The sequence below is a fragment of the Euwallacea fornicatus genome, chromosome 30, assembly GCF_040115645.1.
Source record: "Euwallacea fornicatus isolate EFF26 chromosome 30, ASM4011564v1, whole genome shotgun sequence".
In the NCBI taxonomy this organism is placed as follows: domain Eukaryota; kingdom Metazoa; phylum Arthropoda; class Insecta; order Coleoptera; family Curculionidae; genus Euwallacea; species Euwallacea fornicatus.
In genome coordinates this window covers 1,935,615-1,950,434 of record NC_089570.1, presented here as the reverse complement: position 1 = coordinate 1,950,434, position 14,820 = coordinate 1,935,615, and the positions used below count along the sequence as shown (strand labels likewise).

Here is a 14,820-nt window from a genome sequence, read left to right as displayed (position 1 = left end):
ACTCGACATAAAGCGAACTGATGAGTATCGAAACCGGTCTTCGGGATGCTCGAGTTACTTAAACGCAGAGCTGGAATGACGCATAAAGTCGTGATGAATCTCATCCTAATTGGATTTTTTTTGCAAGTGTTATTGCATTCATATCCAAAGCGAGGTAAGAAATTCAACACTAAAATTTGATATGTTTTGCTAGATTTCGAACCTTACGCACGATATGTCAAGTTTGGCTGCTCTCTCTGCGCGTTAATTATACAGGGGACAACTAAAAGTTAACCTCCAGGGCCCCACACGATTTTTAACGAATTTGAACAGCATAAAATTAAGTATGTATAACACGCACAATTTCATTCACCAAGCGTCAAGATTCCGAGCGATAAGTCGATAAAGGAGAGAATCTGAATGACGGGGTTGTGTGAGTGGAGGAGGCTCATACCTCATTCTCGCGTGAATATTTAGAGGATTTGTCCGGGATGCGTCTAAGTTGAGAATTAACATTCATTCGCGTCCAGTAGCAACTTCTCCAACTTAAATACATTAAGAAAAAATAACAACTGTAAGCTGCTTCGCGAGGCAAAAATATACGGGATGTCTCATTAGGAGAACGTAATTTTATTTAATAATTCGACAGCTGACCACTAGTCAAAAAGTTTAAGTACGCCACTAGATTGGAACGAACTGTTTCCGTTAACTTACGAAAATATCGAAATGAATAGTCGAAAATAGTAAATTTTCGAATATCCCTCGTAGATTGAAGACGAGCGAAGATAGTTCTATCTTCTTTGAACAAATAGAGGTTTAAGATTCAGCTCGTGACACCTATCTTACTTCTCTTCAAACTGGACGTGATCGGAACATGCTGGCGCAGATCGTAAAATATCAAAGATGGAACAGTGGCACCCGTTCAAACTGTATTTCGCAGGATAATTATTAACTGTGCAAAGACAACGGTTTCGCGTGGTGTTAATGTGGGAACGCCACTGGTTAGCGATATACCGGGTGGCGACATTCAAAGACCAGCTGGTGCTGGACTCACGAAAATGGCGGTGCCGAGAAAGGCGGAGTAGCAATCGGCCCACGGAACGTTCGCACGAAGGAGGACGATTGAAAACGACGAGCAGAAGAACGAACGAGACAGACGAGAACGGGAAAACACACCAGGGAGAAGACGGAGCTGGTACTCGCTGCGGGAATATTCTGAACGGTGAAAGTTACCGATGAAGCGAATTAGGACAAAGCTGCGCATTCTAATGATCATTATAGATATATACATATGTGGAAAGTGGATTTATTTTCCAGGGATCGTGGAATATTTAAAGTTGCCACTCTCTGTCTTTATGTAGTTTTCTGGGTAGAAAAGTGCACGTCTGCAAGAAAAAATTTTTGAGGCGCTCGTCTGAGCAAACCCCGGAGCGGAGACCGGCGACAGGAATCTAAATTGCGACTCGAACAAATATCTCACGAGCTTCCAATAACTTACAGAATTTTCCAAAAATTTGCAAAGTACTGTGTAATTTACAAAACTCCGACCAAAATTTCAAAACCGAACCTAAACACCGAACATACCAAATAATCCAACGTCAAAGGGGATCAGCTACGGCGAAAAATCAATTTAGCTCTCCCAACTGATAAGATTAGTGCAATCTATCTACCGTAGTTGTCCGATGGGTGTTTTACGTGGAAGACACATATTACACATTGAAAACATCCGAGTTTTGGCAATTCTCATAGTTTTCGAAGATCGTGAGAGATTCAGCGCAGAGAGGGAGAGGGGGAGGGAAGGAGAGAGAGAGAAAGAGAGACAGAGAGAGAGTTAGTTTAGGTTAGTTCAGGTAGTTAGTTCAAAAACTGGCCAGTCGATCTGAAACGCGTCTTTCGAGCAAACCAACCAGAGCAACACTATTCCTCTCCATAATGGAAATTTTCAATTTTTGTATTGTATTTTATGGAACAACAATCTTATTCAGATCTGCTATCGCTTATGGTTCCGATCCCAAGAAAATCGACAACGCGATACGGGCCATTCAGAAGGAGACTGTTGACCTGTAAGTAGTGGAGATAATTCTGATCAATGCATGTAACATTTCGTGGAAATATTGTCGCAATTTGAATATTAAAAAAAAAAACTGGTCTCCATACATATTTAATCGGGCCCATTTGCCGACTCCAAGGGCCTAAATTTGGCCACTGGAAGCTGTAGAGATGTGGCGCCGACTTGTCTCAATCTTATTGATTTTTATCGGTGCACCGTGCTTATTTTTGGGGAAACACCCCGTGTGGCCCCCAAAGACATGACAATTGCGAAGCCCAAAATGTGGCTTCGTGTCGAACAAATAATAAATTCAAAGCAATCAGAGTTTACGAGAATTGCCATTTTTACGACAACAGAGGTTTGTGTGCGTTTCTTAATTGATTGGTCCAGCCGCAAATCGAACAATACTCCAATTATTGAGGAATTGTTTTAGGGTCGAAATTTGGTCCGAAGAAATTGGCCGGAAGCTCCTGGAGCTGAGCAACAACATGACCCGAGTCCAGGACGTGAAAAAGGTAGTTTTTCCTCATAACAGTAAACTTGACCTGTATCGCATATTGTTTACTTCTATGTAAATAACGCAAAAAATATAAATGGAATTTTACATTCTATTTATGTTTTTCACTTTGCTTGCACACAAATTAGTAAACTACTAATCTCAAAAATAGAACTTCAGACACCTACAAAACCACCTGTACAAGATCGACGGTGTTGTCCTCACCGAGGACGTTGCCTCGGACATCCGAATCTTCATGGAAAACAAAGTGGACGCAGTTCGAGTATGTCTTTACCCCCTCCTCCCTCTTTTTTTAAAATTAAACCCAAACTCACGCCCCATCACATAGAGAATTGCCGATTATGCGGAATTTCTCTCCTACTACCGGAGAGACGATCAGGCATACAAGAACGAAACTCGAGACAGATACTACTATTTCGACGTGGACGGAATCGAGAACTCTGAAGAGACCATTGAGCGAAGCATGGAAATATCCGAAGACATCTTTAACGTACTAAATTCCACGTCGGCTTCACCAGAAATCTAATTAAGACTTTTAGAAGGAATGCGAATGGTGGTGCGCGCACAAGCATCTCACAAATCTGACCTACAACATTTTCAACAGCGAATCATCCATAAACCAACTGTTCGAAAAGCGGGATTATCAAACTGAGGACTTCTCTTGCGACTGCGATAATTTAATGGAAGCCCTGCACAGCAGAGAATCATACACCAACCTGCCATTGAAGTATGAGCCACACTTCGAGACCAGCGTAAACCTCAATGTGAGCGCGGTGAAGGTGGCCACCAACATATTCGAAAGAGGTGGTGGCAGGAGCCATTGCGATTGAAAATTTAATGTGATTTATTTGAATTGTTGCTAGATATGACAGTCCTCGAGGGGATTCGATGGTCTGAACCGCTGGATTTGGTCTTCAAAAGAAATTACTACGCAGATAGTGATTTGGTTTGGCAGTATTTTGCCAGCCCCTCGGGATTCATGCGGCACTATCCTGGTAATCGTTTCATACCAAGCGACCTAGAGAAACATCAATATTGTTTGTCCAGCTGTTCAGTGGTCGGACGAACGATATTATCAAACCTACGACTTCAGGACCAGGTCTTGGTTCACCGAGGCCATGACCTCCCCCAAAGACATTATTATCCTTCTGGATCAGTCAGGCTCCATGAAGGGACTCAGGAGGAAACTGTCCCATCAAATAGTCAACGATATTCTCGATACTTTGAACGATAATGATTTTGTTAATATCTACACATTCAATAACGTGACTTCTCCCCTTGTCGACTGCTTTAATGATACGCTTTTCCAGGTAAGACCATGACTGATTCATTACTAAGGAATAAGATATAACGTTCCAGGCAAACGAAGAAAACTTGCGCCTTCTGAGGGAATATTTGCCAGTTTACCAGATAGAATTCGTGGCGAACATTTCCTTAGGATTGGAAAAAGCCTTTAAATTGTTGGCTTATTTTCGCCAGACTAATCTAAGTAATCAATCAAAATCTCTTCTATCACACGAAGCACAAGTTGTCGTCTTGCAGCCTCAAACTGCAACCAGGCGATCATGCTCATAACCGAAGGAATCGATTACGACTATGATATATCCATCTTCAACCGATCGAACTGGATCAAAAACTTTCCAGTACGCATATTCACGTATCTTCTAGGCACCGAGAAGGAAGATGAGAAGCAGATGGAATTTATCGCCTGTTCAAACATGGGTTTGACGATCGACACCTTCGGAACAAATACAAAATTTAGGCCTTTCAGGGTACTACGTGAACATGACCGAGAAGCCCGATATCAGAGAAAAAGTCCTTAAGTACTTGAAAGTGATGTCGAGACCGATAAATTTCTGCTACAACGACAAACAGTCCCCCATCTGGAGCTACTTGTACGTGGACTTGGCAGATAGAAGGCTTTCCAATTGGCTCTGGAACAAGTTCGAGGGAATTAGGCAGCGTGAAGTGTTCCTGGACCATGTGAAAAGGAGGGCCGATCGCTTGCAGTTCAACCACAACAGCGTCACCCACATGCTTTTGCAAGAAACTCACGTAAGATGGCTTCAAATCTGTACAATATTACACCGAATCGAATTTTTAGGTCTATGGAGCTTACGAGGAAAAGCAGAATTACACGTATATGACAACGGTGTCTCTTCCAGTTTACGGGAGACGCGGAGATGAGGTAAGGGTGCTAAGCCCTATACGAATTTTCGCTTACAGAGAACGACGTTTTTAGTACAATTTAACTGGAGTTGCAGGAGTCGACGTGCCGATTAAATTTTTTAGGGCAAGAATTCCCTACAATAAAGTAAGTTTAAGAACGTTTGGCACCACTTGGTGATGTTGGAGCTGAAGCCTGGCCCAACGATCTAGAAGACGAGGATGTGACGTTGTTTCCCACAGTTTCGTCCGTGCCTTTTGGCAAATTAGGCGCCAACAGGTGGCGGCAAGATCGGAAGAAGCTGCGTCGGAAAACGCATTAATCTCCCTGCGACGTAGTTTTTTAGAGGTTAAAATGACGTCACTATTTCCGATTTCGTCGCCATGGATTAGCGTCTCATTTGCCCAAACGGGACTTCAAAACTGCGACTAGTTTTTCAAAACGGTGGTTGAAAAACAGGGTTGCCAAAGTTAACAATTCATAGATACGACCTTCATGGAAGTCAATCGTTGCGTTGACATCGTGCAACGTGACTGATACGAAACATATGAAAAATCTCTCACTAACGATTTCAGATAGGAGTGAATGGCTACGCCTTCATCATCACCAACAACGGATACATCTTGATGCACCCCGAGCACCGCACCGAGGTAAGTAAGAATGCTGGCTCTGGAATGTTCTGGAATCGTCCTTTTAGTTCGAATACATTTTAAAACCGACATTTAATCGTGTGGATATCCTGGAGACTGAGATATTGGACGACGAAAACGAGCCCAGAATCTTCGGAGCCGATATAGTTCGTGTAAGTTTACTCATAGATTGCCGCTCGAATCGGCAACATCGCGCTGTATTTTTTGAGCAAAATTGAAGCGCAGATCTTCCACCTCTGAATGGTTACAGTTGCGGGAAAAAATGTTGAAGAGACAGGGCAAGAAGGCAACACTGAACATAAAATACACTTTGGACGATATGGTAAAACACCTGAGATTTCCTGACACTTTTTTTTATATCAACATGGGTCGATAGAAGAGAATAATACGCGCCAGGAGGCATTACTACTACACAGACATTGGGCCCTTCACACTGTGCATTGTAATGCCAGATCAGTACGGTGTCGTAAAGGTGAACAAATCCAGAGTATCAAAAGATCCGCCCCCTGAAACCATCTTAAACTATGATAATTGGGCGGCTCATCCAGATTGGTAGTTATCTGGTTTAATCCAAGACGCAGCAGGGATATTTTTATCTTTCAGGATTTACTGCAAAAACTGCCCTCCGACGCACAAGAAGACGTTAGAACAAATTGAATATGCCTATTACCACCCATCATTTCGTAGGTGATGTACATGTTCTCTAGCGTATAATTCTCAATGCTTTTTACCCAGGGAATAATCTCTACCACGATTTGATGCACGACATAGAGAAGACTTCCTGGTTCAACGACGACGTCCACCATGAAAAGAAGTAACCGCTAAGCGCACCAAAATTCCTCAATCTCAACGAAATTACTGCTGTAGGTTCGTCGACGCTTACTACATGCACAAAATCTTCCTATCTACCAACTCTGGCTTAACCAGATGGAAGACTTTTAACAGAGACATTTACCAGAATATTTATGATGAAGCGGAACCTGCCAGCAATAGGTCCATCGACGAGGACTGGTACCAACGCTCTGTGGAAGAAAACTTAAAAAATGAGGACATGTTCATATTCTCGGTGCCGTTTGAAATATCAGGTGAGGCCTTAGGGGATTAGCTGAGATTTTTCCGCATCGTTTCTTCGTTAGGATATGAAAACAACACCATGATTCGAGGCACCAAGGCTATATTCGTCGAAAAAGGCAACATGAAGACCCCGGTTGCGGTTGTGGGATTAGAGTTCAATCATCAAGCCATGTACAAGTTGTATAACAGTATAACCACTAAGGTGACTTAACAGTCAGTACATATATGACGGTTTGGAAACACGCACATTTTTAGCCCAGAGCCAAAAAAGGGGGTAAAAAGATTACCTGCGAGTCGGACTATCTCAATTGCTTTATCTTAGACAATAACGCCTATATTTTGCTCAGCGATGAGATTGAGTATACCGGGCGATTTATTGGAGATATCCGGCCCGACATCATGTACTACTTAGTCAAGGAAAACGTGTACGAATCCACTAGGTACATACACATGTGCGAGTAGTTTTTATGAGTTCAATCAGGAATCGTGTTACAGAATGTTCGACTACCAAGCCTCGTGCCAGAACGAGCCTCCGGAGTCTCCAGATCCGGGCGACAAGAAATGCTTCAAAAAAGCCACCAAGAAAAAAAAAAACAGTTCTCCGAAAATCGACCTATTTCTGAAATCGGTATCACTAGCCCTCCATCTCACTTAAATGTTACATAGCTTCTTCTTCAGGCTCTGTTAAACTTACTCCAGACAATCAAATGGGCTTTCAATTTGCTGCTATACACCCTCGGCTACATCCATCCATTAGGGGAAGACGTCCTCAAGCTGGAAAGCAAGATCTTTGAAACACTGAAAGTAAAGAAAACCGTTCCAACCCCATGCGACCGGGAAATGTGGCTCTTCACTCTAAAGAAGGGATTCAGAAGCAGCTTTTACAATAACGATTCCATTAAATTTAACTGCAATTGGTGGGTTGAAACCCATATTATTCTCTAATGAATCGTTCTTTCCAGGTCTTACGTAGTGAAGGAAATTCCAAACACAAATTTGATTTTCCTTGCCATATCCAACTGTCCAATGACCACGTCGCATACATACCCTCACACGCCAGAGCCAATGAAAATCAATTATTACTCCCAAAATGTTAAAGTATCTCTACCGTGTTATATTGCTACAATGAACAATTATACGAGGGAGCCCTACATGAAGTGCTACAAGAGGGATGAAAGGGTAAACGATGGTCGTAGTTAATTGGAACTAGTGTGCATTGGACACTTTTATAGGAAGATAAATTGAATCAAATGGATAAAAATTTCTGTGGGCATACTTGGGACTAGAATGAGGATCAAGTGCTTGTGATAGATCACGGAAGTGTGATCGAAGTGCTAACCTGGATTGATAGTAATATATTATATGGAAATTTGGATGAATAAATATGTTAGAAATATCCTTTTGGTTTTCGGACAAAAATTCTGAAAATTTATGTCCAGTAATATCAACTTAGTATGTTCATATGTGTACTCCTGTCCTGCCATCATCTCTTTCTTTGTTCGATTCTTCTTTATCTTCATTGTCTGCCTCTATTTCAACAACGATCAATAAGTCACTTCAAATAAGCCAGAAAACGCCTGATGCCATCAACAAAATACGTCAGAGCAAAAGGTCAATAATTAATACTGAGCCAGCATTATGTTGCACATGTGAACAAATTCGCAATTCTAGCAATTATTTACGTAGTCTTTGAAAAATTTATCAATTTTTCTGTGTATTCGTTCTTTAGAAACATACAGTGAAGCCTCAAAATTATCGCTTACAAAATTATCTTAAATACTGTAATTTATTGATAAACCTAAAGTGTTTATTACTACCTCCTTCAAGCACTGAATACATTCTAGTTTCACGCATATAGAGAGAAATCCATAGGAATCTCTTAACCAGCTTTCGACCAACGGGGTGAATCTCTTGAGGTAGGTCTTTATTAGGGAAATTCTTAAGGGTGCAAGTGAGCGAAACTGACAGGTCCCCGACCCACGGCTTGGAGTTATTGGCCACCTCAGCTGTCACAGCACCAATCTCGACATCCCCTGTTCCTACAACTGTTCAATCAGAGTTACTCGCTCGTAAGTATTCATTTTAGTCCCTAGCCTCCAACCCTCGATCGTGTTTCCTACAGGAGCTTGAGAATGAGGCTACCCGTTGAGAATAAAGAATGCGACGCTGAGTATCTAAGTTCCACAGCATCCACTGTAGAATTTCATTTGGAGAATAAAAGGGGTGATCGATTAGCCCTTCGTTTGGCTGCCATCGCGAGCCGGAGGTTTAGGGTGTAACTAGGAAAACGCGATACTACCTTGAGTATTCCCGGAGAAGGAGCCCACCCTTAAGTTTTAAGGGTTTTTTTGTTGCATTGGGGTACTATAGACTTCAGACAGTGTTTGGCACTTAATGTAGTATGTAAATAGTTCGTTTTCATTGTGTGTTACAAGAGGGTCAAGGACACCACGTATCCGTATGGTACGCCCATGGCCAGCCTTATCGTGTATATTAGAATTCCCTGTAATACTCTTTGGCGGCATTACCATCATCAGCCCTACGCTTTATCGGCGTGGAAATCTTCAGCAATATGCTGTGTCGGGTCAAAATTTACAGCACCGACACTTTGCCTATACGGTATGAATAATTCTCGATTTCTTTAGGAAAATAAACTGACAAACGTGCACTTCCTGGCAGCGACCCGGACGAATCCAGCAAACCTGGAGCCCTAGCGGTTAGCATTGACTCAATTTACATCTACAACAGAGAAGGTGAGCTGTTGGTGCACGGTTGAGTGAGCCGACTTTCACAAGTTGGGTATTTTCCAAGATCAGTAGTGCGAATTACCAAACATGGACAGGACCGCGACCGCAAGAAACTGGATAGCATCGGCGTCTGGAATCGCGGCATTAAGTTGTAAATAAAATCAGCTTTGGAATAAAAGCGCCTACGAGGAACGTTCCTCTAAGAGATTTGAGTTATGATTCCTGGATATTTATCCAGTAATTTATCCCTTCGTTTCCTCATAGTTTTCGAGTAACCTCGTACATGAGTCTTTCCAGTCATCACGTTGGCTACTCACATGACTTGAGATACGTCAAATCATTTGTTCCCCGCTGTCGCCAATGACTTTTATTTTACAAAAAATTTTAATTGTGCGTTTTTTGTAATTTTTGTAAGAATGCGGAAATAAATCGCAGCATGAGTTTGTGCCAAAGCAACGGCTCTGCAGGTGAGCAGCAGTAATATTGGTAGATTGCTCGGAGAACATCACAGCGATCCAGAAATTCTATTTGCGTGATTTCGTGATTACTACTAGCTATCAAGTGTCTCGCATCAGTGATAATCGATCTTACCATTTCAGGTCCGCCTAAAACACATTCCAGTAGACTTCAAAGTCCGATAGCGATGAAGTCGGTAATGAAACAACCGTGTTATAAATTTAACAGTAGGAAACTGATAATGACATATACTGACATCTATCGGACACAAGCACATCTGATCAAAACTTCCCATAAAAGGGAACATGCTAAATCATTCCGGCAATTTAATTAGTCCCATGCTCCTTTACAGAATTCCTCCGACTTTGAGAAAACCGAAGCCGAGCTCAACCTGGCAAGTAAAACTGAAGATATCAATTCTGGATGTGCGCGCGCGGGACCGTCTTCGAGCGAAGCCCTTGAAGCTAAACTGACGGCAAACCGTCTTTTTCCTAAATCGCAAATCGACGGAAAGGGCGTCACGGGCCCACCCATGCCAGCCTCGTCCAAGATCCCATTACCGTTGAAAAATTCCGGTTCCACTAACATTCCGCCCCTGCTCAAAAATGCCAGATCTGTCGTGTCTCGCAAAGGCAACCAGGCGAACAAGCACACTCTGGAAATCCAGTTTATAAACAAGAACAAGCGGTACCTTCAGATGAAGAAGGAGCTGATGGAGAAGCAGAAATCAGTTCTGGATTTATACCAAAACTTAGTACAGATTAAGAAGAACTTAGACGAGTTGGGGAGGAACGTGCAACTGGATGAGGTGAAACTTGTGTCGTCGATTGCGCCTAAGGCTCCTTCCCCTCACAGTGTTATGGTAAGAACTTAAAACAAATTTCTTGGCGTAATTTTCCCTCATCAGGGAGTCGGCGAGCAAATTTCGATGGAAGTTGTTAACAAAATGAAAAGTTCTATTGAAGAAATCCCCCAAACCCTCATGAACACATGCAAAAACCTGCTTAGCCGCCGAGCCCTGATTGTCGAACTTCTGGAGAGTGTTACAAAGTCTGATATCAACGTCAATCAAGTATCGGACAAAATTAAGTTTTTGAAGGTATAAAATCTGAAAGTCTCCATCGTCTTGAGATTCTGCAACTTTTTCCATAGTGCGAAGGTGAGCAGCTACAGCAATCCTTTGAAGTAGTGATACAACAGCACGAGTCTAAAATCAGCGAGCTACTGGTCAACTGGCAAAAGCTCCTCGCCGAGAAACGTTATGAGGGCAACGACAGCCAAATCGAGGAGATGAGAAATCAGATCAAAGAAGAGGAAAGATTGAGGGAGGAATCTAACACCATCATTCAAGATCTGCAGAGGAAAGCTGAGAACCAGAAACTATCCCATGACAAAACAATTGCTGAGTTAAATGGAGTGCTACAGGCACTGAAGGAGCAAGTTACGGTAGCTTTTCAAATATCAGATGAATTCCCGTATGTTTAAGAGTCTTACACATGGCCCTTTTTATCTTGGTACATGCATGTGCAGTTTTAAATTGTGTAAAAAGAGTATGGCGCGTGTAAGTTTCGGTGCAAAGAAGGAACGTGTGGAGACAAGGCGGATGTTAAGATATGCCTTGGCTCAAGTCTGCGTATGCAAGTGTCGAGGTAAAAGTGTGGAGTGTATGTTCTTGGACTAATTTTCAGAAACTGGAACAAGAATTGGAAAACGAGAGAAAAATAAATGGCGACATTAAATCCAATAACATTAGCAACATCCAAAACTTGAGACTTATGACGACGAAAATAAATGACTTGGAAAATGATAAGAAAGAGATGCAATCCTCGAATGCAGAATTGCACAGAACAATTAGGTTCGTATCGATTTTTAAAAGTTCGTTCAGACCTGAACATTTCGTCGAACAACGAACAATATAAGGAACCACATAGCAAACGAAACAATGGTTTGGTGGTGGCCACAAACGTGTTTGCAAACAGGTTCGCAAATCATCTCTGTTCGGCAAACGGTATGCGGTGTTTCGATCATTCAGTTCGTCATTACTTGTCGTTCGGTTCCTCGAAATCAAGATTTATATTCAAGCTCTTTTCGGTTTTGTCTGCCGGTTCGCTGTATCGCTCTTGTATGAGGTTGTTGTGTTAAAGGTTTCGTGTTTCTATTTGTTTCAGACTAATGCAGGATCAGATGAAGCAGAAAGAAAAAAAGTGGCAGATAGAGAAAGAAGAAATGAAAATTAATTTAAAACATCAAAAAAATTCGCTGCAAAAGCTGACCGCGGACAAGAACCACTTCGAAACTAGGTTAATACTTTATCTTACTTTAAGGGCTTTTGCCGAGTTACTAGTTCCGCTGCGCTTTACATAGTACTAATAAACGTGTAAAAAATTATTATCATGGAGGAAACTAATGACAAATCCGTGATTTCATGGATTCAGAATAAGTCCAAAAGGTTGCTTAATGCGTAGTGGCTTTTTGCCGGATGCGTCTATTTGGATATGCATAAACGAATAACAACTTCGTGGCTTGTTAACTATAGAGTCGATCGGTTTGCTGTGTTCTTGCTAGAACGATATACGGTAGTTTCCTTCGCATTTGGATATAATTTAGATTTCTAAACTCCTATGGACAGGCCATATAAATTTACCTTTTACTAGAATATAAAATTAGCGATTTTAATCAAGTAGACAATTTTCTTTGGCCTCCCTATTAGATTCACACAATTTTATCCAATGATAATATCGTTACCAACAGGTGAGATACCTGCTATTTGCCCTTGAAGTTGATATGATAACTTCTATTATTTTAGAATGGAGACCGCCGAGAACGCTTTCAGAGACACAAATGGAAATCTTGGTTTCCTCTCTATTGAACGAGCTGCAGAGGACTGTGGAAAACGCGAGTGACGTCATAGAACAGAGGGATGAAGCAGATAATAAATGCGTAGATATTGGATGGAACGACTAGAGTTGAAGTTTAAAGACCAGCTTATGGAAGGTAGGGACAGCATGATGGATAAGTAAATTTTCATTAAAAATATCGTATTTGTTAAATAACGGACTTAATCTAGTTAAACAGAAGCATTTGAATATATGTAGAGCATGGCCAAGGATTTCAAGATTAAAGAACTGAAAGATAAAGTTAAACAATTCACAGTGGTACTGTTCGAATTGAGGGTAAAGAGGACGTAGGAAACATTGTTGTCGAGACAAAACGACGACAAACAGATCAAGAAGCGAGCCTACAATTTCAAGTTACACTGCATTTATTATTAGACTTCAAACCTTAAGGGCTACATGGCTGGAAAAAATGTAGTCGAAAATGACGTAAGTGAAAGTAGTGGCAGAGCAGAGTCAAAATCACCCGACCAATAATGTACGAAGTATGTTAACCCACTTCATGCAGGACAAAGTGGTCGTTAATGAACAAAAACGCCAAATGGAACAAAATGGGGAATTTGTAGGGGGCACCGAAAAACTAAAGCCATAAAATCGTCACATAACGAATTATTGCTGAAAAAGGAAAGTTTAGCGCAGTATTCTGAGGAAGGTAGAGCTGCCCTAAACGAGATAAGAAATGTATTACGCGAATTAGTGTTTGTTATTTGATATTAGGGCAATGTAGCGGCTTTATAACATGTAGGCAGGTACGGAAAATCACAGCCGAGCTAAGATTTAGTGAGAAGATAATTTTAGTGGCCAGAAATCGGGTTTCCTTGCTCTTAACAGGTACAGAGTAACACAAAATTCCATTTTTCCCGCAGGGTAAGAGCAAATTAAAATGGCGCCCAGTTTGTAAAACGTCAAGTCTTAAACCCCTTCAATATATATAATTATCATGGAAATAGGGGCAAACATGGAAGCCTCAATTCAATCCGCAAGCATTACATAATTTACATTATGCACACGTAAAAGTAAATGCACAAAATACGTAAATCAAAGTCAAATTTTGTTCAAACTCAACTAATGAGATGTAATAACAATTGGCCGCCTTATAAAGCACCCTGTTTGACTGCTTATAAGACCGCGAAAGAGTACCAATTAACACACTATGCTATTCACATTGATAAATTACAAATATGTGTAATATGTGCAAATATGGCATTAATATTTACCTAAAACTTCTTCAGTACAGACACACATACGAACACAGGAAAAGACACCAAGCAAAACAAAAGTGTATCTCGCGAAAAACAAGTGAATATCGAATTCCGACATAAACAAAAGCACGTTCGAGCTGTCAGGAAAAAGACTAAGAGTGCACCAACCGGTTCATTAATTGCACACCCGGAGTGATAGTGCTATGAGGGAGTTGCAGCTTGTGTAATATCACCAGCGTTGATATTCCTCCTTTTTTTAGGTGGCACATGATAATTTATTTAAAAACAAACTCATAAAATTCGTATACCAAAAACCGACGTTAGAAATTCCAATTTACAAGTTATTAAACGAACTTTCACGCAAAACTGACACGGACGACAAAGAAAAGGATTGGCGTGCGGTCTACTGCAGTTTATATATGAAAATATTAAACATAAAAAACCAAATAATTCTTTTTTTCGTATAGCAATCCTGACCTGATTCAAAACCTTACCACACTCAACACTTCCTTGCTAAAGAAGTTAATTCTCAAATAATAAATGTTAGTTCAGAAGCGGTTTATCCAATTAGTTAAACAAATATGCATATCTGAGGAGTATTACAATTTTCTTTTAAATTATTGTCTGTTATGATAGTTGAGATTAAAAAATACACCAAAATTTTATATGATTAACACGTATGTTTTATGACGTAATACCTCTTTAGGGCTTTTCATCCCGCATGGCAGTAGCTCTCAAATTCATTCAATTCACATTGACAGTTGATAAGTCTAATTTGTTCTATTTTTGTGACATGGAGGATGTATAAAAAACTTTGTGAATCGGGGTATTATATAGGAAAATTTTTGTGTTATTGTGATTTTCTCCGAGTGTGAAGTTACGACATTTAGAGCCCTAAATACTTTAATTATCGGAAGATCATTAAAGTAACAGCTATCTAGTGATTTTTACGATGGAAAGACCGTTTAAAAATGGACGTCATGAGGCCCTCTGATGGAGTAGTTGTTATGGCGTATATTAAACGCAGGTAAGTTCCTTTAAGTCCGGTACCAGTATTCTCATTTCCACTTTCTTCAACTCACTT

General features: G+C 40.9%; 2 protein-coding genes across 10 annotated transcripts; both read left to right on the top strand.

Moving 5' to 3' along the window:
* The first annotated feature begins 1,834 nt into the window (after positions 1-1,834).
* Positions 1,835-7,834, top strand: LOC136347974 (voltage-dependent calcium channel subunit alpha-2/delta-3-like). 3 transcript variants are annotated; one of them, XM_066298445.1, is made up of 25 exons: positions 1,835-2,042; positions 2,463-2,544; positions 2,698-2,808; positions 2,875-3,036; positions 3,089-3,350; positions 3,410-3,541; positions 3,594-3,856; positions 3,906-4,035; positions 4,089-4,268; positions 4,318-4,601; positions 4,651-4,734; positions 4,789-4,860; positions 5,289-5,363; positions 5,411-5,515; positions 5,584-5,685; positions 5,740-5,915; positions 5,967-6,046; positions 6,099-6,177; positions 6,231-6,448; positions 6,500-6,639; positions 6,693-6,877; positions 6,933-7,065; positions 7,116-7,354; positions 7,400-7,616; positions 7,670-7,834. In XM_066298445.1, the coding sequence occupies exons 1-25, from the start codon at positions 1,912-1,914 to the stop codon at positions 7,721-7,723; spliced, it is 3,696 nt and encodes a 1,231-aa protein (XP_066154542.1). In that variant the 5' UTR covers positions 1,835-1,911; the 3' UTR covers positions 7,724-7,834. The 3 variants fall into 3 exon arrangements, with proteins under 3 accessions (XP_066154542.1, XP_066154541.1, XP_066154543.1); XM_066298444.1 differs by having other exon boundaries at positions 3,086-3,350; XM_066298446.1 differs by having other exon boundaries at positions 1,836-2,042; positions 3,086-3,350; positions 5,614-5,685.
* A 1,681-nt stretch (positions 7,835-9,515) lies between these two features.
* LOC136347977 (putative leucine-rich repeat-containing protein DDB_G0290503) lies at positions 9,516-14,431 on the top strand. 7 transcript variants are annotated; one of them, XM_066298454.1, is made up of 11 exons: positions 9,516-9,651; positions 9,784-9,836; positions 9,993-10,502; positions 10,548-10,739; positions 10,793-11,086; positions 11,329-11,495; positions 11,809-11,940; positions 12,447-12,656; positions 12,708-13,186; positions 13,252-13,365; positions 13,767-14,425. In XM_066298454.1, the coding sequence occupies exons 1-8, from the start codon at positions 9,621-9,623 to the stop codon at positions 12,541-12,543; spliced, it is 1,476 nt and encodes a 491-aa protein (XP_066154551.1). In that variant the 5' UTR covers positions 9,516-9,620; the 3' UTR covers positions 12,544-12,656; positions 12,708-13,186; positions 13,252-13,365; positions 13,767-14,425. The 7 variants fall into 7 exon arrangements, with proteins under 7 accessions (XP_066154551.1, XP_066154549.1, XP_066154548.1 ...); XM_066298452.1 differs by having other exon boundaries at positions 12,447-12,634; positions 12,736-13,186; positions 13,252-14,431; XM_066298451.1 differs by having other exon boundaries at positions 12,447-12,634; positions 13,252-14,431.
* The last annotated feature ends 389 nt before the right edge of the window (positions 14,432-14,820 follow it).